General features: G+C 35.0%; 1 protein-coding gene across 1 annotated transcript; it reads left to right on the forward strand.

Moving 5' to 3' along the window:
- Nucleotides 1-388: 388 nt before the first annotated feature.
- Nucleotides 389-1560, forward strand: LOC113349454. Its single transcript, XM_026593428.1, has 2 exons — nucleotides 389-715; nucleotides 828-1560. The coding sequence occupies exons 1-2, from the start codon at nucleotides 389-391 to the stop codon at nucleotides 1425-1427; spliced, it is 927 nt and encodes a 308-aa protein (XP_026449213.1). The 3' UTR covers nucleotides 1428-1560.
- Nucleotides 1561-24170: the final 22610 nt, after the last annotated feature.

A 24170-nucleotide genomic window follows, 5' to 3' on the forward strand; every position in this document is an offset into this window, starting at 1 on the left:
AAGTGTATTTAGAAGCGTAAGCTTTGAATGCCGGATAGTATCTTGCGGTACGTGTATCTCTCTTTTTGCGTTGCTTTTGTGTCTGGAGTGGCTGCATTCAGGAGTAAAAGTTAATAAAGATTAGGTGATATTTGTATTTATATGCCGTAGTTAATTCTAGTTTTAATGTTGTCCGCAATAAAAGCTTCAAGATTTTCTTTTCGCAGAGATGAAGGAGAAAAAATCTTGAAGGATTAGCTTTAACCAGGCTTAAGTTTTTCTTTGTTTTTGCCTCAATTCTTTCTTGTATATTTCACCCTGTCTATATATCTGGAGAAAAGGTTTGATTCACTTCCATTTCTAAGGAAATCAAAGACTAAAATTTTGTGATTACAAGAGAGCCAAAGCAATGACAACCATTTCAAGTTCTTTTGATGGATGCCCATCTTCAAATGAAGTTGCGCGCGTAGACTATGGCCATCATGTGTCTAAAGTTAGCTCATCTTTCGCAGGGACGAAGCGTAGTCGTACTACTGCTAACAATAATTATGTTGTTTCATCAAAAGATGCATTTGATGTTGATGGCGACAAGCTACTGGAAAAAGAAGAAGATGGAGCTGATCATCGTCCCCCTACTAAGTTTAAGAGCCATAAGGAAGCCGAGAGGAAACGTCGAGAACGAATCAATTCCCATTTCTTAACGCTCAAGTCCGTCCTCTCTAATACCTGTACCAAAGTAAAAGTTCAAACAAAATGCATTAGTGAAATTTCTTTAATGAGTTTTGCCTAAATAAAAAGTTATGGATTTTACATGGGGCAAAAATTCTAACTGTTTTTTTTAATGGCAGACAGATAAGGCCTCCTTGCTGACTGCGGCGGTGAATAAAGTGTTGGAATTGAAAACGGAAGCAGATAAAGCCATGAATCCTCCAGATGAACAACAGTATAAAGAGAACTTCAAATTCTGGCCGTTTCCGAATGGGAATGATGATCTTGTCTTGGCTTATTACGACGACGAGAACTCAACTAAGTTTCTTAGAGCTACGTTTAGTTGCGAAGATAGGGTGGGTTTGATGAGTGAAGTAGCAAAAGCAGTGAGGTCAGTTAAGGAAATAGGAAAGATTGTTAAGACTGAAATGTCAATTGTCGGAGGTCGAACCAAGTGCACGATTCTCATCAAACTCTTGAAAACTTCTGCTTCTACTCCTCCTGGTGCTGGCGGCACAAGTGGTGGTGGAACAGAAACAGCAGTTGGTGGGGGGACTACCAAGTCTACTGTTAATCGCGGTAAGGATTCTAGCACCAATACGAGAAGAAGTATTATTTGCGACGATGATGATTTGGTTAAACTTCGAAGAGCACTGAAGCCTGTTGTTAATAAACAAACGACTACTACTGGTTCGGGTTATAAGGTTTCTTTATACAACAATCGCTTCTTTCATCATTAATCATCATTTCGCCCGCATTCATCTATCCTGGAACTCTGCCTTCTCTAATTCTCTGCGAAGCTCTTTCTCTGCCTCATTTTAATTTTTACAAGATACACTGTACTAGCCTACTAGGTAATGGTTTTGTGATTTTTTTTTTGCTCTCTCTATCAATATATATAGATGCAAGAGACAAATCTGATACTAAATAAACAAATAAACCTGTCTAATATTTTTTAATGATTCGACAATCCTTGCTCTTGTTCTCGTGACGCATCATTATTCATTCTTGATTCACGATCTTGTGTTCTTATTTTTACTTAAACACCAGACACACCTTTACTCTTAAGGACAATTCCTACGAGAATTTGCTAATTATGATATTTGGTCAACCACGTGGATTAACAAACGTATGGGCAAATATATCTAACTGCAAGCGTGTTGTTGAAGTTTTGACGCACGTGGTTGAAACATAGACGTAAACGTTTGAACAATGATTGCTGACGGTTAAATAAAAATCGTCAGCGTCTAACTTGCCAATGGCTCTATCCCAATGGGTTTAATTTTAGAAATACTATAATTCTTCAATCATTTTCACTCCATTCTCTCCTTCCTAAATTCTCTAAGCGGAATCTTCGACTTGCTCTTTACAATTCTCAGTAAAATTAGTTTACAAAAATGAAGGTTGTCGCAAACAGTATAAGGAAAAAAAGAAATCGGAAAGATGAGAGAATACCGACACCTGCTAAAAATGTCGATTTTACTTAAAATCGTGTTGTTGAGTTTGCTTCACCGATTTTATTTTTATTTAACACCAGACACACCTTTACTCTCAAGGACAATTCCTATGGGAATTTGCTAATTATGATATTTGGTCAGCCACGTGGATGAAAAAACGAGTTTTTCACTATGGGCAAATGTATTTAGCCACAACGTAAGAAGCGTGCGGTTGAAGTTTTGACGCGCATAGTTGGTTAAGCCCCGGCCGTTGAAACATAGACGTAAATGTTTGAACAAGGATTTCTGGCGGTTAAACAAGAATCGTCAAAGGTTTTATTTCCAACGGTCTAATTTTTGAAACACTATAAATTTTCAATCATTTTCACTCATATCACTCAATTCTCTACTTCCTAATTTCTCTAAGCGAAATCTTCAATATATTCTTTACAATTATTAGTGAAACTAGTTTACAAAAATGAAAGATGTTATAATCAGTATAAGGAAAAAAAAGAAATTGAAAAGACGAAAGAATATCGATGCCTGCTAAAAATGTCGATTTTTTACTTAAATTATCCCGTTGAGTTTGTTTAACTGAATATAAGTGCGGGTCCCAAGTCATTTCCACGTCATATGTTGGGCGTTAAGACCGAGCCGAATATCATTGAATAAGAGGTGGATACAAAAACTTAAATGTTGTTTACATAGCTTTACCCGACGCAGTCTGAGAAAGAATGAATAAATGTCGTTGGCGTTGGTTTTATTTTGTAGATTACAAAAAACACAACAACGTTGTTGTTCAAATATTGGTAGAAAGATGGTGACCTATGACGCACAGGTTCCATTTCGTGGACTTTGAAATTGTTAATTTTACTAAAACAAAATTAATAGTTATTTTAAACAATTATTGATTAAACCAAAATAAATAATTAAATGATATCATTTTTGTTGTAGGAATTACTCCCCTTGATTTGTATTTAATTTATGGAATACCAAATGGTGTGGGAGCTCCCTGTACCATTCAACCCAAACGAATGGATGTGAAATAAAAATTGGAAAACGGTTTACCCATTGTTTTGGCATCCAATATACGTAAAATCTGTTTCATTCCAATATATACTATGGTGATCTCATCCCATAAATCTGTTTATGTTCTGTTTCATTACCAGCTGTTATATTTATATTATTTTTTTTTCTTCTTGCAGGTTAAAATTTAATATTCCATTCCTTCTAATGAGGGGTAGTTGGGTTTTGGTTTGTATATGGATCTGGTGATCTTGAGTAATCGGAACGGCAGGAGCATCGCGCGTGCGTGTTATACTAGTATATATAGAAGTAAGAGCCAAATCTGATACTAAATAAACGAATAAATCTGTCTAATATTTTTTAATGATTCGACAGTCCTTGCTCTTGCTCTCGTGACGCATCATTATTCATTCTTGATTCATGATCTTGTGTTCTTACTTTTACTTAACACCAGACACACCTTTTACTCTTAAGGACAATTCCTAAGGGAATTTGTTAATTATGATATTTGGTCAGCCACGTGGATGAAAAAAACGAGTTTTTCACTATGGGAAAAATGTATTTAGCGGCAACATAAAAAGCGTGTTGTTGAAGTTTTGACGCGCGTGGTTGGTTGATCCCCGGTGGTTGAAACATTGACGTAAACGTTTGAACAAGAATTGCTGGCGGTTAAACAAGAATCGCCATCGGCTTTATTTCCAAACGGTCTAATTTTTGAAACACTATAATATTTCAATCATTTTACTCATACAACTCTATCCTCTACTTCCTAATTTCTTTAAGCGAAATCTTCGGTATGTTCTTTAAAATTATTAGTGAAGCTAGTTCACAAAAATGAAAAATGTTATAATCAACATAAGGAAAAAAAAATCAAAAAGATTAAAGAATACCGATGCCTGCTAAAAAAGTCGATTTTTTGCTTAAATTACGCCGTCGAGTTTGCTTCACTAAATATAATTGCGGGTCTCACTTCAATTCCAGGTCATATGTCGGCGAGTTAAGACCGAGCCGGATATCATTCAATAAGAGGTGGATACAAAGACTTAAATGTTGTTTACGTAACTTTACCCAATACAGTCTGAGAAAGAATGTATAATGTCGTTGGCGTCGGTTTTATTTTGTAGATTACAAAAAACACAACAATGTTGCTATTAAAATATTGGTAGAAAGATGGTGACCTATGACGCACACGTTCCATTTCGTGGACTTTTGAAAATTTTAAGTTTACTAAAACAAAAATTAATAGTTATTTTAAACAATTATTGATTAAACCAAAATAAATAATTAAATGATATCATTGTTGTTGTAGGAATTACTCCCCTTGATTTGTATTTGATTTATGGAATACCAAATGGTGTGGGAGCTCCCCGTACCATTCAACCAATACGAATGGACGTGAAATAAAAATTGGAAAATGTTTTATCCATTGTTTTGGCTTCCAATATACGTAAAATATGTTTCATTCCAATATACACTATGGTGATCTCATCCCATAAATCTGTTTATATTCTATTTTATTACCAGATGTTATATTTTTATTGCTTCTTTTTTGCAGCTTAAAATTTTATATTCCATTTCTTCTAATGAGGGGTAGTTGGGTTTGCATATGGGTCTGGTGATCTTGAGTAATCAGAACGGCATGCGCATCGCGCGTGCGTGTTATACTAGTATATATAGAGGCAAGAGCCAAATATGATACTAAATAGACGAATAAATCTGTCTAATATTTTTTAACGATTCGACAGTCCTTACTCTTGCTCTCGTGACGTATCATTATTCATTCTTGATTCACGATCTTGTGTCCTTACTTTTAATTAACGCTAGACACACCTTTACTCTTAAGGACAATTCCTATGGGAATTTGCTAATTATGATATTTGGTCAGTCACTTGGATGAAAAAACGAGTTTTTCACTCTGGGAAAAATGTATTTAGCGGCAACATAAGAAGCGTGCTGGAGAAGTTTTGACGCGCGTGGCTGGTTGATCCCCGACGGTTGAAAAATAGACGTAAACGTTTGAACAAGAATTGCTGGAGGTAAAACAAGAATCGCCAACGGCTTTATTTCCAAATAGTCTAATTTTTGAAACACTATAAGTTTTCAATCATTTTCACTCATACCACTCTATTCTCTATTTCCTAACTTCTCTAAGCGAAATCTTCAATATGTTCTTTACAATTATTAGAGAAACTAGTTTAAAAAAATGAAAGATGTTATTATCTGTATAAGCAAAAAAAAAAAAAAATCGAAAAGATGAAAGAATACCGATGTCTGCTAAAAATGTCAATTTTACGCCGTCGACTTTGCTTCATTGAATATAGTTGCGGGTCCCAAGTCAATTCAAGGTCATATGTCGGGGCATTAAGACCGAGCTGGATATCATTAAATAAGAGGTGGATACAAAAACTTAAATGATGTTTACGTATCTTTACCCGATGCAGTCTGAGAAAGAATGGATAAATGTCGTTGGCGTCGGTTTTATTTTGTTGATTACAAAAAGCACGACAACGTTGTTATTCAAATATTGGTAGAAAAATGGTGACCTATGATGCACACGTTCCATTTCGTGGACTTTGAAATTGTTAAGTTTACTATAACAAAATTAATAGTTATTTTAAACAATTATTGATTAAACCAAAATAAATAATTAAATGATATCATTGTTGTTGTAGGAATTACTCCCCTTGATTTGTATTTGATTTATGGAATACCAAATGGTGTGGGAGCTCCCCGTACCATTCATCCAATACGAATGGATGTGAAATAAAAATTGGAAAATGTTTTATCCATTGTTTTGGCATCCAATATACGTAAAATATGTTTCATTCCAATACACACTATGGTGTCATCCCATAAATCTGTTTCTGTTATGTCTCATTACCAGTTGTTATATTTCTATTTTTTTTTCTTGCAGGTTAAAATTTTATATTCCATTTCTTCTAATGAAGGGTAGTTGGGTTTTGGTTTGCATATGGGTCTGGTGATCTTGAATAATCGGAACGGCAGGCGCATCGCGCGTGCGTGTTTTACTAGTATGTATAGAAGCAAGAGCCAAATCTGATACTAAATAAACGAATAAATCTGTCTAATAATTTTAATGATTCTATAGTCTTTGCTTTTGCTCTCGTGACGCATCATTATTCATTCTTGATTCACGGTCTCGTGTTCTTACTTTTACTTAACACCAGACACACCTTTACTCTTAAGGACAATTCCTAAGGGAATTTGTTAATTATGATATTTGGTCAACCACGTGGATGAAAAAACGAGTTTTTCACTATGGGAAAAATGTATTTAGCGGAAGCATAAGAAGCTTGCTGTTGAAGTTTTGACGCGCGTGGTTGGTTGATCCCCGACGGTTGAGACATTGACGTAAACGTTTGAACAAGAATTGCTGGCGGTTAAACAAGAATCGCCATCGTCTTTACTTCCAAACGGTCTAATTTTTGAAACACTATAATTTTTCAATCATTTTCACTCATGCCACTCTATCCTCCTGGTGCTGGCGGCACAAGTGGTGGTGGAACAGAAACAAGAGTTGGTGGGGCGACTACCAAGTCTACTGTTATTCGCGGTAAGGATTCTATCACCAATACGAGAAGAAGTATTATTTGCGACGATGATGATTTGGTTAAACTTCGAAGAGCACTGAAGCCTGTTGTTAATAAACAAACGACTACAACTGGTTCGGGTTATAAGGTTTCTTTATACAACAATCGCTTCTTTCATCATTAATCATCATTTCCCCCGCATTCATCTATCCTAGAACTTTTCCTTTTCTAATTCTCTGCAAAGATCTTTCTCTGCCTCATCTTAATTTCTACAAGATACACCGTACTAGCCTACTAGGTAATGGTTTTGTGATTTTCTTTTTGCTCTCTCTATCAATATATATATAGATGCAAGAGACAAATCTGATACTAATTAAACGAATAAATCTGTCTAATATTTTTTAATGATTCGACAGTCCTTGCTCTTGCTCTCGTGACGCATCATTATTCATTCTTGATTCACGATCTTATGTTCTTACTTTTACTTAAACACCGGGCACACCTTTACTCTTAAGGACAATTCCTATGGGAATTTGCTAATTGTGATATTTGGTCAGCCACATGGATGAAAAAAAGGGGGTTTTTCACTATGGGAAAAATGTATTTAGCGGCAACATAAGAAGCGTGTTGTTGAAGTTTTGACGTGCGTGGTTGGTTGATCCTTGGTGGTTGAAACTTTGACGTAAACGTTTCAACAAGATTTGTTGGCGGTTAAACAAGAATCACCATCGGCTTTATTTCAAAACGGTCTAATTTTTGAAACATTATAAATTTTTAATCATTTTCACTCATACCACTCTATTCTCTACTTCCTAATTTCTTTAAGCGAAATCTTCAATATGTTCTTTAAAATTACTAGTGAAACTAGTTTACAAAAATCAAAGATGTTATAATCAGTATAAGGAAATAAAATAAATCGTAAAGATGAAAGAATACCGATGCCTGCTAAAAATGTCGATTTTTTACTTAAATTACGTCGTCGAGTTTGCTTCACATAATATATGATTGTGGGTCCCAAGTCAATTCCATGTCATATGTCGGGGCGTTAAGACCGAGCTGGATATCATTGAATAAGATGTGGATACAAAACTTAAATGTTGTTTACGTAGCTTTACCCGATGAAGTCTGACAAAGAATAGATAAATGTCGTTGGCGTGGTTTTTTATTTTGTAGATTACAAAAAACACAACAAAGTTCTTATTCAAATATTGGTAGAAAGATGGTGACCTATGACGCACACGTTCCATTTCGTGGACTTTGAAATTGTTAAGTTTACTAAAATAAAATTAATAGTTATTTTAAACAATTATTGATTAAACCAAAATAAATAATTAAATGATATCATTGTTGTTGTAGGAATTACTCCCCTTGATTTGTATTTGATTTATGGAATATCAATTGGTGTGGGAGCTCCACGTACCATTCAACCAAAACGAATGGATATGAAACAAAAATTGGAAAATGTTTTATCCATTGTTTTGGCATCCAATATACGTAAAATATGTTTCATTCCAACACACTATGGTGATCTCATCCCATAAATCTGTTTCTGTTCTGTTTTATTACCAGCTGTTATATGTCTATTACTTTTTTTCTTGTAGGTTAAAATTTTATATTTCATTTCTTCTAATGAGGGGTAGTTGGGTTTTGGTTTGCATATGAGTCTGGTGATCTTGAGTAATCGGAATGGCAGGCACATCGCGCGTACGTGTTATACTAGTATATATAGAAGCAAGAGCCAAATATGATACTAAATAAACAAATAAATCTGTCGAACATTTTTAAATGATTCGACAGTCCTTGCTCTTGCTCTCGTGACGCATCATTATTCACTCTTGATTCACGATCTTGTGTTCTTACTTTTACTTAACACCAGACACACCTTTACTCTTAAGGATAATTCCTATGGGAATTTGCTAATTATGATATTTGGTCAGTCACGTGGATGAAAAACGAGTTTTTCACTATGGGAAAAAATGTATTTAGCAGCAGCATAAGAAGCGTGTTGTTGAAGTTTTGACGCGCGTGGCTGGTTGATCCCCGACGGTTGAAACATAAACGTAAACGATTGAACAAGATTTGCTGGCGGTTAAACAAGAATCGCCAACGGCTTTATTTCCAAATAGTCTAATTTTTGAAACACTATAAGTTTTCAATCATTTTCACTCATACCACTCTATTCTCTACTTCCTAATTTCTCTAAGCGAAAACTTAAATATGTTGTTTACAATTATTAGTGAAACTAGTTTACAAAAATGAAAGATGTCATAATCAATATAAGGAAAAAAAAGAAATCGAAAAGATGAAAGAATACCGATGCCTGCTAAAAATGTCGATTTTTTTTTTTAAATTACGCCGTCGAGTTTGCTTCACTGAATATAATTGCGGCTCCCAAGTCAATTCCAGGATATATGTTGGGGCGTTAAGACCGAGCTGGATATCATTGAATAAGATGTGGATACAAACACTTAAATGTTGTTTACGTAGCTTTACCCGATGTAGTCTGAGAAAGAATGGATAAATGTCGTTGGCGTCGGTTTTATTTTGTAGATTACAAAAAACATAACAACACTGGTAGAAAGATGGTGACCTATGACGCACACGTTCCATTTCGTGGACTTTGAAATTGTTAATTTTACCAAAACAAAATTAATAGTTATTTTAAACAATTATTGATAAAACCAAAATAAATAATTAAATGATATCATTGTTGTTGTAGGAATTACTCCCTTTGACCTGTATTTGATTTATGGAATACCAAATGGTGTGGGATCCCCCCGTACCATTCATCCAAAACGAATGGATGTGAAATAAAAATTGGAAAATGATTTATCTGTTGTTTTGGCATCCAATATACAAGTGCATTGTTCAGCGTTGCAGGCTTTCCTACTATCCAAGTAGGGTTCAAATAATGAAGATGAATATGATAAAATCGAAATAGTCTTTGTGTTATGGTTATTGGGTCGAACATTCTTTCCTAACTCAAGTATTTCTCATGCAGGTTGGCTTGAAGTACAAGATCTTCATGCTGCATTATATCATGCTTGGGGGTCTGCAATTTTAGCAGAAATGCACTACAACCTGGATACAACAACCATTGGAGAAACAAACTTCATCGACTTTTGGGGAATTATAAAGGTAAACATCTAAATTTTTCTTTTTAAATTGAGTATTTTTCTGAAAAAATACATGGTCGAATTACTAAATTATGAATTTATTTCTACTATTGATGGTATACTTACTTCCGTGTTGATAAACTTGTTCTGAAAGACAAAATCTAGAGAGTTCCAATAATGGACATATACTACAAGAGGAACTGGGATAAGAATACTGATGCCGATGGGATGCTTTCCATTTTTGTTCAAAGATATCAACAAATGATAAGGACCTCCCGAAATGTTGTTGTTCACCCTGTGTTAGGTTTGGAGATCCTCAGGTACAAGGTATTCTATATTATCCACTCCGAAGATATGTTTCTTTCACCTAGGCATCGCACAAGGGTGTATTTCGGAAAAAGACTATTTTTTTTCCAGTTACAGAGTACTTTTGCAAAGGTGATTAACCCCCCAAGACAGGCTCACATCTCTGCATCATATTTGTATAGGTTGAGAGAGATTCCATGGGAGAGGTTATCTCAAATGGTACCAGAGAATTACAAAGCCGGTAATTGGTGTTCACGATATACACATCTATGAGTTTGATATGGCGGCGTTATCTCGTATTGATCATCATATTTATCAAATATGCCTCAATTAAATAGGGAGTTTTCAAGTATAACTTCACAAGGGGAGCCAACCACGATCCTAATAATTTCGACAACTATCGAACGTACATATCCTCATTACGATGTAGATGCTGCTGAAGATAAATTAAAGTTAAAGTTGTTAAATTATGGTGGATAATTCAACAAATGGCGGCTCTGCACTTGCAGGCGTTTCGAAAATAGCAGGTGGATATCATCCTGTTTCGATTTAGACCATTTGTAAATCCTAATGGTCGTGAAAATTATGGTATTACTTTTGATGAGCAATTCATCATGGCACGAGAATATGGGAGATACACAAGTTCCACAATTGTGCCTACTTCTCAACATCGAGTAATTCAACCAGATCCGAGATGCTTTTTTGCATCAATTCCGACCTGGAATCAGAATAGAGCTTATCATCCCGCTACACCAAAAGTAACATCTTATACGTTTTTACCAACCACTTTCAGTTTACAACCATCCACTTCTGCTTTTCAACAATTCATAAATATAAGTCACTTCACAAATTTGTTGGCAAGTAGGAATATTCCGGGTCGTGGAGCCTGGAATCAAGATGAAGAAGACAATGATGAACGACATTAGAATATTTATAACTTATATTTCTGCTACTAATGTAATTCTAAATTTAATTAATGAAAACGTACTAATTAATCCTTGCATTGCTTGATATAAGCATTTACTTCCAATAAGAAACAACAATTGAAGTTAAATAACCGTAATACTCAATAAACATCTTCATCGAGATGTTGGAACAAGATCCAACAAAAAGGGGTTGAGTTTTTTCAACACCTTAAGGATTTTGAAACAACCTTCAAAAATGAATACTATTCTTTTCCATATTTGTCATTCCTTTATCGATTTTCTATCCAGTTCAACATCAATTTCGCTCCTTACTCTTAATCGGTTGACTTGTATGGTTAAAGTTACAAATTCACTTACTTCTTTGTTAATTGTTTTAAAACGAAATTGTAGGCCTTATATAGCATGACGACCCATGTTACGAGTATCACTGTAGAACTTTTATGCCAGAAATTCACACTCGGTGTTTATGCTCCAACAAGCTGAGTTTGTAATACAAAGCTTCTGCAAATAGTTAAATCGTCTTCTCGAGTATACTGAGCTCGACGAAGAAAGGGGTCCAGACATCTTTCAACAAATTATACTGATATTGGAAGATATTTTGTGTGATATTTGAGGTTTTGAAGAAAGTGTAATTTGATATGATGTGAGAAATTAGTATTTATAGAGAATCCAAAGATAGCCGTTAAATCTAGCCATTGATGGGGTTGTTGGGCAGTGGAACTTTGGCCACGTGGATGGACTGCAAACGTCAGCGGTTGAACTTAGACTGCGCGGCCGAATATGTGTCATGTGGTGAAACAAAAGAAGTGCATTTCTTGTTGGACCGCAATGAGCAAGCCCTCAAATTTGTTGGTTAGCCCATCCATTTTTCATGTTTGTCAATTCCATAGTGGGAGAAAAATGGAAGAATATCATAAGAATTTCCCTAATATTTATAGTTTCAGTACCATGCATGTCTTTTATATTTTATTATGGAAAAGATCCGCTAACAGTTTTAATCTCAGACTATCTCACATTTTCGGCACCATTTTGTCTCATAAAATAAAACAAATTCCAATAAACTTGATGCTAAAATTTTGGTGATATGTCCCGCTTACAAAGCTCTCCATTCTTACTAAAAATTTATGCATTCAGAGGTGTATAATATTGCTATCTACCACTGTGAAAATCAGTCATCGAAAATTAATGATATTAAGATAGATAGATGCTGATAAAGTTTGGTATCTTAGGATAAACTATTTTTTTTTTAGGATTTATAATAGGAACATATCAACAGAATATTATCTTCAAATTCATTGTTGTTTGAGTTTATTATGAAAATGGCGCCAAAAGTGTGAGAAAACATTGTCAACAGATCTTCCCTTATAATAATGTATTTTTTTTGAAAGGCTATTTGAGAAATACTTTTATTATTTTCACATTTTTTTTAAAACACATTTTTTCTCTTCTACTTCTACTTTCAAAAATTGTTTTTCTATTGAAGTTTTTTATTACTTGCTTTCTTAGATACAAGAAAACTGGGCCCAATTTTTATGAACCGATCCGGCTAGATGGAGTAGTTATATTGCTAATCCAACCCCCCCCCCCTTTCTATAGACATGCTTATAAATGGTCTATCCAACAATAAAGATACATACTTGAATGAATTTTCACCACTCATATATCTAGAACATATAAAAAAGTCACTGTAAATATTAGCTCGTTAACCTGCACCAAAAATTCTCAACAATCCCTTTTGGATAAACATTAGCTTTGTTAAGAAGTGGAATAACTACGTTGTTTTCTTTGAGAGCAAGCAAAGCTTTTGTAACTCGGATTACTAATTGTGCAATGAATGTTGAAGTTACAAGATTTTTCAATTTAATGGGAGTTTCATTTAAAGAAATTCCGAAGCATTCTTCCCAAACTCAACATTTCATTACCGATTAGCTTTTGATTTTTTGTATACTAACTCCTTTAAATTTTTTTTTTGCAAAACTAGGAACTTGCTTGATTGCTTCTGAAAAGGAAAGGGTAACTAGTACATCACACACCTTTTTCGCTCGGGAACCTATATGGAAAATCTTTGTACAATCTATACGTTTGGTTAGGAAACTGTATAAAAGTTTGTTTTAACAAGGTAAACCTAGTATATACCTGAAATGTACACGAACCAAATTCCAACAATAACAAGTCTTATAATCCATATTTCAAGACACGAATTCAACAAGAACGAATCTTGTAGGTTCTTTACATTTGAGTAAACTCTATCAAGGTTTCAAGATAAAATAATAAAATGCGGAAAAGGAAAAACACAAACATCAGAAATTTTTGTTAACGAGGAATTTATAATTTTGTCGAAAAACCCCCGCACCTAGTTCATATTGAATACTCACTGATTTAAGTTGTTATACCAATCACGTACTACCATATTTTGAACTAGATGTAATACCTGATGCAGTCGTATTCGTGCACCCGTAAACTTCTTAGTAGAAACACTGATCCTCTTTAGGAATTTCTCTTGTAAATCTTCTAGCAAAACGTAATTCTCTTTAGAAGATATTACTCGACAGTTAGGGTTTACACGTCCCGTAATCCACTGGAAATATTTTAATGATATCTTGATCTATCAAATCTAGGGTTTATGATAAACAATCACTTAGATACAGGTTATATAACTACCTAAGAAGATTATCAAAAATCTTCGCTTTACGACCCCCAAGTAAGTCTTTAACGTCACATACTTGTTTGTGAAGAACAAAGATGTGGAAAACAACCTTGTGTAGCACAAATACAGTTTTCCAAGTAATTCTTTGTGTAACAACATGAAGCCTCCTTTTATGACCAAGGCTAAGTTTCTTAGAATTCAAGTCACCTTGTTCAGGAAAGGAAATACCAAAAACTTGACTAAAATAGGCTGATGGATAAGGGGTTGGTGTGAGTGAGTAAAAGATAATTCATGTGTTGTCCCAGAAATTTTTACTCCAACAAAAGGTGGTTCACTGCGGACATGCATAGATATTCATGACATCAAAAAATTTACAGTCTAGCATTTGTTCCCAATTTCTTGTTTAGATGATATGTTTGATATGCTAGTTGGTTCTACAGTTTTCTCTAGGCTATATTTGCAGAATGGGTACCATCGAATCAGGATGCGAAAAGGTGATGAGTGGAAGAAAATATTCGAGACTCTCGATGGACTATATGAAAAGTTGATGTTGTCATTTGGACTCTCTAATGCGCGTAACGCCATCATGAGAGTCATGATTGAGCAAGGACGGAGCCAGAAACTTGTTATAAGAGGGGGATAATCTATAAAATATAATTTGGAGGGGGCTAATTATAATTATTTTCTCATAAATACTATAACTTGTAAAGGGTATCTTATGAATTATCACAAAATAGGGGGTGGGAGCCACCCTTGGCTGCCACTTAGCTCCGTCCCTGTGATCTAGGGATTAAAACCCTTTTGGGATCATTTTTGTTATTGTTTATTTGATGATATATTGATATTTATTCGAATTAAAAAGGAGCTTCTGTTCACTTGAATAAAGTTATACAAGCTCCTGATAAGAAAAAACTCTATTTCGACAACAAGAAGTGCCCATTCTTCCATGAAAAAGTTGTGTTCCTTAGTTGTATAGTTTTAGTTAAGGGATTACAAGTTCGTATGATGAAGGTTAAATCTATAAAGGAAGGACCAATACCACCATCTATTAGCGATGTTCGTGGCTTTTATAGTTTGGCATATTTTTATGAAAGATTTATAAGGAATTTTAGTGATGTGATGGCTCCAATCACTGGATGTCTAAGGGAACTACCTTCATTGATCAAAATCGGCAAACCTTGCTTTTGAGAAAACCGAAGGGTTATCGACAGAAATACATGTTTTTGCTTTACTATATTTTGAGAAGCTATTCGAAATAGAGTGTGACGCATCATGTGTGTCTATATAAAATGTTCTTAGTTTAGAGATAATAACTTATTACAGTGAAAATATAACTGATGCTAAACGTCGTTATTCAACATATGACTTTGAGTTTTATGCTTGATTGCAAGCTATTTGTCATTGGTAACACTTTATAGCTTGTCAAGAGTCTGTATACATTGATAACCAAGCACTCAAGAACTTAAGATATCAAAAGAAACTCATTCCTTGACATCAGTGGAGCGTTTATCTTCAAGATTTCACATTCTCACTCAAATAAAGTACATGTAACTCAAACAAGGTGGCTAGTGCATTGAGTAGGTGTTCTTTGATCTTGACGGAAATGCATGGTTAAGTGACAGGCTTCGAGGAACTGAAGAATCAGTAAACAACTGACTCATTTTTCAGTAGAGTTGTCGCAGACTTTAACAATTCAACAACATCATTTCAGCGCCCATATAGAATGAATTAACGATAGCCAATTGTGCATTCCAGAAGTTTCACTACGTGAACACATAATCCAGGAGTTCCATGGAGATGCTGATCGTTATTATTGGCTAAGGATGTTAGGCTACATCAGATGCTTGATCTAGTTCCACTACCACAAGATGCTCGAGTGAGTGATGAAGGAGAAGCTTTTGCTGAACATATTAAGAAAGTTTATCGGTTAGTGAGGAATGAAATCAGATCAAGGAATGATTCATATATTATCGATGAATCCAGAGTTTTGAAGAAGTCAACCAATTTTTGGTATATTTGAGGTGAGAATGATTCACAAGGGAACTTAATCCAAATTGTCGAGTCAAGAAGGTTTGGACCTTGCAAAATATTGAAGAAAATCAGTTCAAATGCTTTTGTAGTAGGACTGGCTAAGGATTTTCACATCAATCCAATCTTTAATATTGTTGATTTGTATCCTTATGATGGGTTCGATGGAGAGGTCGTTGAGGTAAATCGTTAGGTAGCAGAACTTTTCAAAGGACCAACAGATATGATTGAAGATGTATTAGACATTAGACAAGCAGTTACACGAATGGGCATACAATATAATCGAATACTCATCAAGTGGATATGGAAACCAACTAGTGAAAGTACTTGGATTGCAGAAGAGGAACTTATGAAGAATTTTCGAAAGTTTTCTTGACCATGATCAATTTTTCTTCGCTCGGAACATTGATACATGTGTGTAATTAGTTTTACTGAATTTTCCTTCATTTGCGTTATATGGTTTCCCATACCTCTGATGACTTTCTTATATTGGGCTACGATTTAAAGTATCTTTATTTATGATTCTTAACCTGGAAACCTGATATAAATAGCTCTATCAAACTCTTTGTAGGATCTTATTAATATTGAATTCTATTTTTTGTTGACTCTCTGCATAAGAACTCTTCTTATCTACGCTATACGTGAAACAACCTTAGTCTTTTTCTTTACTATTTTTTTGCGGCATAATTAACCTTAAAAACACTCGATGAAGTATACTCAGAAGAGATAAGATAAATATATATATTGGATTGTAAATACTAGACAAACTTAATTCTGAAAACATGTTTAAGCTTGCATACGCATCTAATCCAAAAATCAATGAATTTATTGGAATATACACATGCGTCCAATCTGTTAAGTGCACGGATCGTTCACCCATATGTAGAAACTCAGGTGGGACAATTCTAGTCGGGGGATTAGGTGAATTCTCACCCCCTATATATGCTCCCTTTAAAACTCATTCACTCACCCCCTACTTAGGCTGTGTATAGTGGAGGAGGTAAGGTAGTGGTTGCACAGTGACGCCACGTCACGTTGAAGAGAGGCCTGAGTATAGCGGTGAGGGAGGTAATTTTAATATGGGCGAGGACCCAATCCTCGCTTGAGCAAGGTCCCAAACATCACCCAGAAAGCGAGACCACAATCTTCGTTGGACTAGTCAACACGCGTTGAAGAGATGCCAAGTTCCTCGCCCTAATTATATTACAGAGAGAAACTTCGGTTTCTCCTCCTCATTCGACTTTAGTAGAAGTTTTTCAACATTCACTTCTTCATCCTAGGGTTTTCTCTTCTTCCATTTGAGTGATTGAGTGTGAGTGATTGGTGAAATATTAAGAGAATTCATTGGAGGGATTTTATCATTATGGGATGGTGATCATATGGTTTCAATTAATTTTATGTTAAAGACCCAAAAATTAGTGAGGTATGTAATTGAACCTAATTTTCTTGATTGTTATTGATTGTAGTATTTCTGTTGATTGTTACTGATTATGTATTAAGTAATATGTTGATGGTTAATTGATGTATGTTTTATTTAATTTGATTTAGAATTGATCTTGGTATCTTAAGGTTTTAGGGTTCCATGAAGCATGAGAGTAATATATACATTTGGGATTTTTTTTTCAATTTAGATTGAGATGAATGAATTTTTACTGATTTATAATGCTTGGGTAATTTTTTTTAATTTAGATATAAATGAAAGAATTGTTAATGATTTAGAATGTAATGTTTGGGTAATTTTTACAATTTTCAATTTACATGAAAACTTTATAATCATAAATGGAGGATGTGGGTAATACATATTGTGCTTGTTTTCATTGTAGTCAATGGCAATGGCGTCAAGTGAGATTTTGTCTAGGAAGGGTGATGTAAATCATAAAAATCATGACAAATTAGAAACGAAAAGGAATTTGCAATTTAAAACAAGTTGGTCTCAAGTGAAGAAATACTATGACATAGTGGTGAGAAATAATCCTCAATCCTTGGATGTGTTACAAAGGTGTGGTTTTTCTTCGGTGTTTTAATTTGATTTATCTTGCGCTGATTGTAAATTAACCGAAGCACTTATGGAGAGATGGTGGAAGAAAACTAGGTCATTTCATTTTTCAGAGATCGAGTTAGGAATCACACCTTTAGATTTTGTAAGGCTAACTGGTATTCCAATAGGTGGTGGACGAAGGTTGCCAAGAATACCTGCTGGTTTGAAGAAGACAAATTATTTAGGATATGATAGCACGTATCTTTCTTGTGTGAAGGAAAACCGGAATGCAAGAGCAGCTGCTGCAGAGCAAGCGGCTAGAGAAGGTCGTAGGGCTGAAAAAGTTGGTTTATGGGAATCTTCAGCATGCAACATTCCAATCAGTTTTCTTATAAACTACATTAGTAGTACGGAAAAACTAGACAACCGAGGTGTATGGGAAGAATTGAGTAGAATTTTTTTATTGTGGTGTATTGGGAGATTTCTGTTAGGCAACACCACGACAAGAGTACATAAGGGATGGTTATAATTGTTGCAGAATTTGCATGACTTGGGCGAATATGATTAGGGTAGTGCCGCATTAGGAAATTTGTGTGATTTCCTTGACAAATGGACCTCTAGCGATCGTACTGAAATGGGTGGGATGTGGAGTATTCTAGAGTATTGGTACTACTTTTATTTCTGCAATTTCCAACCACTTTTGAGAATAGACGAGACTATCATCAATAATCAGTGCATGTATCCCGCAATTTTATTATTTAGGAAGGAAAATCGTCGAAGTCAAGTTGATAACTTCAAGCATTCAATTGGTATAGCCAGACACCAGATAGACATGAGAACTAGAGAAGTTGTAATATGGCAACCTTAGAGAGATGATCAGTATAGCTATTTTCAAGAGGTGATGGTGGCAAAAGAGTTACCAAAGAAAAGAGTTGTATTATATAACGGGAAGGATGAGAGGTTGAGTGTGTACCTCGGTGAGAGATTTATGCGTCAGATTACGAGTGAAATAGTTATCCCATGTGATCCCCCCGATTTAGATTATGTCCAGCCAATCGATGTTGAAGCCGTATATCATTACTGGTTGCCCCCTGATGCCGAGTTGTACAATGCATGGTGGAAGGAGAAGAGTTTTGGAAGATTAATTCCTGAAGGAGTTACACACATAAAGAACCATGATGTGATTGGCGTAGTTAATAGTACACATCGAAGCCGACCCTCCCATCCACCTCCTAACATGATGTCTCAGTCCTATGATGATTATCCCGAGGACTAGTCGGTGAGTGAACTACCAATAGTCGACTGGCGTTTCCCTGTTTACATTAATGGTGATCTTACAGATTTGGAGGTGCCGAGGCCAACATCTTATCCCTATAACTTTGATCATATTACCGCCGGACGGGTAAGTATGTTACATTTTTTTACTTGTTTAATGGATTAATTGTTTAATTTGTTGTGAAATGGTTTAATTGTTTAATTTTTATGTTTTGTTAAGAGGATTTGTTGAACTTGTGTTTCGATCAATACATGTTTATCAACGAATCTAAAAGAGTTGTTCTGGACCATTCCAGAAAGTAATGTCTTCGTGGGAGCTCTTCTTCTTCTGGTTTTACCAAAGGCGGGACACCCAAAAGTCATTTTTCAACCCAATATCCCGAAGAAAAAATATTACACGGCACGTATCGACAACATGAAGGTGTTGCAGCAACTCCACAACCATCAGGTACTATTATGTATAATCTTGAAGAATGTTACCAGCCGGTTCAACACACGGAAGACCCCTATGCAAGTGTATATCAAGGAAATATGGATATTAGCTTGGGGAGTCAGGTAGATGATTCGATGGGTATGGATATCAACATTGGTCTTTCGATGGATAGCACTTTTGATTGTGTTATGGATATCCCCCAGATTCATGATCTTCAAATGACCAAAAATTAAGATGAAACTAGTATGTATGTTAAAGAAAAAACTTTATTATATTTGTAATTTTCTTTCCATCTTTAGTTTGATGTTGACTAGACGTATTTGGAGATTTTTGTATCTGTATAATAATCTTGTGATACACCTTGTGGTAGAGGTGCATTGTGTTATTTTTTGTGGTAGGGGACACTGATTTCTTCCCAACTTGCATTATCTCTGATTCCTTTAATAGTGTTTGCAAGGTATCCAACACAATATTGTAATCAATAATGCAGATATGGTTTACTGAATTTGCAAAACAACCAATTTTAATTGTTGTTGTTTTCCCAATAAAAGTGTTGGCTCTCTGCGTTTTCAGGGTTCCATCGTCTCGTTCAACTTTTATAGCTAGGTTGTATTCCGAAAATAATGTACTTATTTAATTTAAAAATATTTGTAGTTTTCCCAAATAAAGTATTGGCCCTACAACTTGTCAGTTTTCCAACGTCTCTTTCTGTGAATATGGCTTGTCAGTATGCCGTAAATAGGGGAATGATTTAATTTAAAAATATTAGTAGTTTTCCCAATAACCTGTATAACATTACATCTATTTTTCTAATGATTTCTAAATTATATCCGTGGGTCCCTTGTGTGTATATAAAGAGGATAACCTATTTTGTATCATACACTACTTTATTCAGAGAAATCTTTCTTCACTGTTGATTTTTTTTCATTTGAAGATGTCAAGTCCATCATCATCAACTATCGAACACATACTTAGAAGATGTAAGCGAACAACCAAATAAATTACCGAAATGGAATAAGAGATATAGAAAAGAAGCGAACATGCAACTACAAATGCAACTTCGTCTTCATCACCTAACAAATATATTAATGTAATGGATGAGTTGTACGCCAATCGAAAACCTACAACAGAAAGCATAACATCGCCAGAGGCTGTGAAAAATATGAAGAGAAAATGGCGTCAAAGAAACGAGGTGAAGATCAATTCAACCTAAGGGAAAGAATGAAGCAAGTTGAGGAAGAGACCGAATGGGTTAAAAATTATACATAGTCAAGGATCTTCCCGAAGAACATCAACATGAGAGTTTATTTAGGCTTCAGGTAAAGGATGGTCCTTTCGTACGAAAGTTGGGCGATAAGCGGAAAAAACCACGCTTTAATTATGATTCAACCCACGTTAGAGATAGATTCTTTCATGTTAGGAAATTGTGCACCCAGTACAATGAGTTTCTCGCCAGGCATAGAGATGACAGGTTTGCGGCACATGATGCTTATACCAAGTGGAGAAAAGAGTCGTTTTATCATTTCGAAGCTGCATTGATATTTCAATCTCGCACGGAGAAATAGAGAAATTTAATTTTATGCTTTTTAAATTAAACCATTGTGGTAGTGTAGTACCGTTCTAGTTTAAAAAACCTCACCAAAGTTATGAGATGTAATTGTCAAAAACAATTGAGGTGGGGATAATGTGTTTAAGAGATTAGTTATTTATTTGAGTATTTAGTGAGTATCTCTATTATAAGATTTGTCATTAGTTTTGTGTCTTCTTCTATTGTTGCTTTGTATGTTGTCCGTAACAGGGGATCCAGTGTTTCATAAATCTTTTTTATTTTCCTATTACACTCGTAGTCCATCATTTTTGTTAGTTTCGTATTTTTTCTATATTATTTAAAAGCTAGGTAGGATGTCGGTCACCACTGTGGCCTTTAATAAATTCCAACTTGTCGTATTACTAATGGTTTATATAGCATCATGATAGGTGTTGTAAAACACCTAATTTTATATCTACTATTTATACTTTCTTTGCTATTATCCTTGTGAATTGCATTTCTTATGTTTAGTTTTGAGTTTTTTAGGTGTTTTGGATTCGTTGGAGCAAAAAGAAGTGGAACTCGCTCTGTAGGATCAGAATCTCGCAACAACAATGTTTCAGCGAAATTATCAATGACACAACACAACAGCGTCGCAGAAAAATTTCAGAAATGATAAAATAAATGACGTCAGCAAAGATCACGAGAAAGATATGATAGTTCTGCGAAAATTAGAGAGTTTGCGAAATTAACATTTGTAAGGTTGCGAGAATGTCGCAAACCATACCCGAAAACAAGTGACAGATTAGTTGTCATCCACTATGTATTTCTTTATAAATAGTCGTTCGAGTTGTAAAGAAGAAAGAGATCTTTTTTGAAGAAGAAACAAGTAAATAGGAGAGAGAAAGTTCAGAGCAGAGATCATTCTTGTTTTCTTTATCTTTTCTTGTAAGAACATTCAAAGATTAATCAATAAAATTAAGAGTGTAAACCTAAAAATGAGTTGATTAATAATGAAATTATATGAGTGGTGTAGTGTAGGATTTCCTGCAACTACATAATGGCGCTAGAAACAGGGAGGAATACAGATTATGATAGGGTGAGCATACACACTTGGTAATCAAATTCGGCAGAAGAAGTAGAAGAAGAGCAATAAAACAAAAATTATAGACAGGAAGAGAGAAATCAAGAAGTAGATGAAGGAATAATTCATGGGGATGAGGAAATTGGAGCATTAGAAACGTTGAGACGAAGAATACATGAAGAAAGAAGAGCTAAGGCAAAAGAACGTGCAAATTTAACAAGGAAAAATCACGAATTAAGGATGAAGAATATAAGACTACAGAATAGAAGATCGAGAAGCATTACAAAATCATATTCAAGATCGACTAGAAGAGAAATGAGGCGAAACTCACCCACAATCAATGCTGGAAACAATATTCAAGAAGAAATATCAAATCTAATGAAGAATGTCGCGAAAATAGAGAAAGAGATGATGATCGTTACGTTCCACAAAATGAAACTTTTGATGATGGGCAAAATGGTGGAAACCAAGAGAACGAACAACATCAGGGACGAAATGACCGAGATGGCGAAGGAAATCGAGAGGAAGGAATAAGAATTTTACATGTGAGAGAAACTCAAAGAAATCAACAGACAATTGAAGAAGAAATTGAAAGACATTATGCTGAACAAGCACGTTTAATCTGCGAACGTGAAAGATTGAGAGCGAAAATGGAAGAACAAGAGCTCCAGGAGAAAATTCTCCAGGACAATCATGACAATCGAGAAAGAAGACATACACAAAACCGGAATAACGGTAATCTCAATGAAGAGTATGATAGAGTAAAGAGGATGGCTGAAAGACAGCGTGTTGAATTGATAAGAAATGAACAAAATCATGGAGGGGAAAATGAAAGGCATCATCATATGCGAATTCAAGATAGAGATGAGGAAGAGAATCGCAGAAGAAGACGAGATGAGGATAATGAAGAAGAAATGCAAAATTTCACGAGAGAAGATAGACATGAACGCAGAAGAAGAGAGGCGAAATTAAAGAGACCAATGGATCAAGATTCAGGTGTAAATAAACAAATCTTGAAAGAATTAGAAGAAATGAGAGGAATGCTAAATAATAGAGGAGAAGTAGGTAGAATACAATTGGATGAAGCAATAGAAGAAGCTGCGAAAACTCCATTTACAAGGGAAGTACAATTAGGAGGAATACCACCGAAATGCAATTTGCCCGCATTAACCAACATTTTTGATGGAACAACTTGTGCAATTCAACACATTAAAGCCTATGTGAGGTGCATGTTACAATGAGAAAATCATGATGTCGTATTGTGCAAATATTTCGCATCCAGCTTAACAGGAGAGGCGTTAAAATAATTTGAAGGTATACCAAAGAACACAATAACCTCCTTCAATCATTTGCAGACTACATTCTTTGGGGCGTATATAAGTAATAATTCATCGCGACCTGGTATAGAAGATGTGTTTGGATTTAAACAAAGGATTGGCGAAAGTTTGAAACACCTGACTAAAAGATGGAGAACTATGTGTAGCGAAATGGCTGGCCGTGTAGATGAGAGATATCTTATATTATCATTTATCAATGCTATGTTCGCAACAAACCTATTGTATGTCCAAATTTTCAGAGTCAAGAATACGATCACAATGACTGAATTGCGGGAACTTCAAGAAGAATACATTGCTCTAGAAGAAAGACAAAATGAAATGGAATCATATCCAGTTGCGAACACCAGCTCACAAACAGCGAATGCAAGCTTATTACCCAAACTAATAAACACAGTGGCGAATACTTCGCAAGTACAACAAGAGAAGGTGATAAGTAACAATCAACAAAAACTAGTAGCTATGGGAAGCCGAGATCAAGAAGAGTATGAAAGAGAAAGAAATTTCTACAATCGTGGAGGAAATAATAAGATTCAAAGACTCAGTCAACCGCAAGAAACTTATGGAGGTCAAAGACAAAACTATAATAGAGGACAAGGAGGTCACAAGGTAGTATGGGAAGAAATCAAAATGCCCCCTCTAAATGCAAGTGTGTAGAAGATATGGGAAGCTATAATCTTGATGGAGAATATACCAACACCATGGAACATGGGAACGGAACCACCTCCAAACCACAAAAGTCATGAGTTTTGTTCTTATCATCATTTTCATGGACATACCACAAATGATTGCAGAAATGTAAAAAGAATTATTTT

The sequence above is a fragment of the Papaver somniferum genome, chromosome 1, assembly GCF_003573695.1.
Source record: "Papaver somniferum cultivar HN1 chromosome 1, ASM357369v1, whole genome shotgun sequence".
NCBI lineage: Eukaryota > Viridiplantae > Streptophyta > Magnoliopsida > Ranunculales > Papaveraceae > Papaver > Papaver somniferum.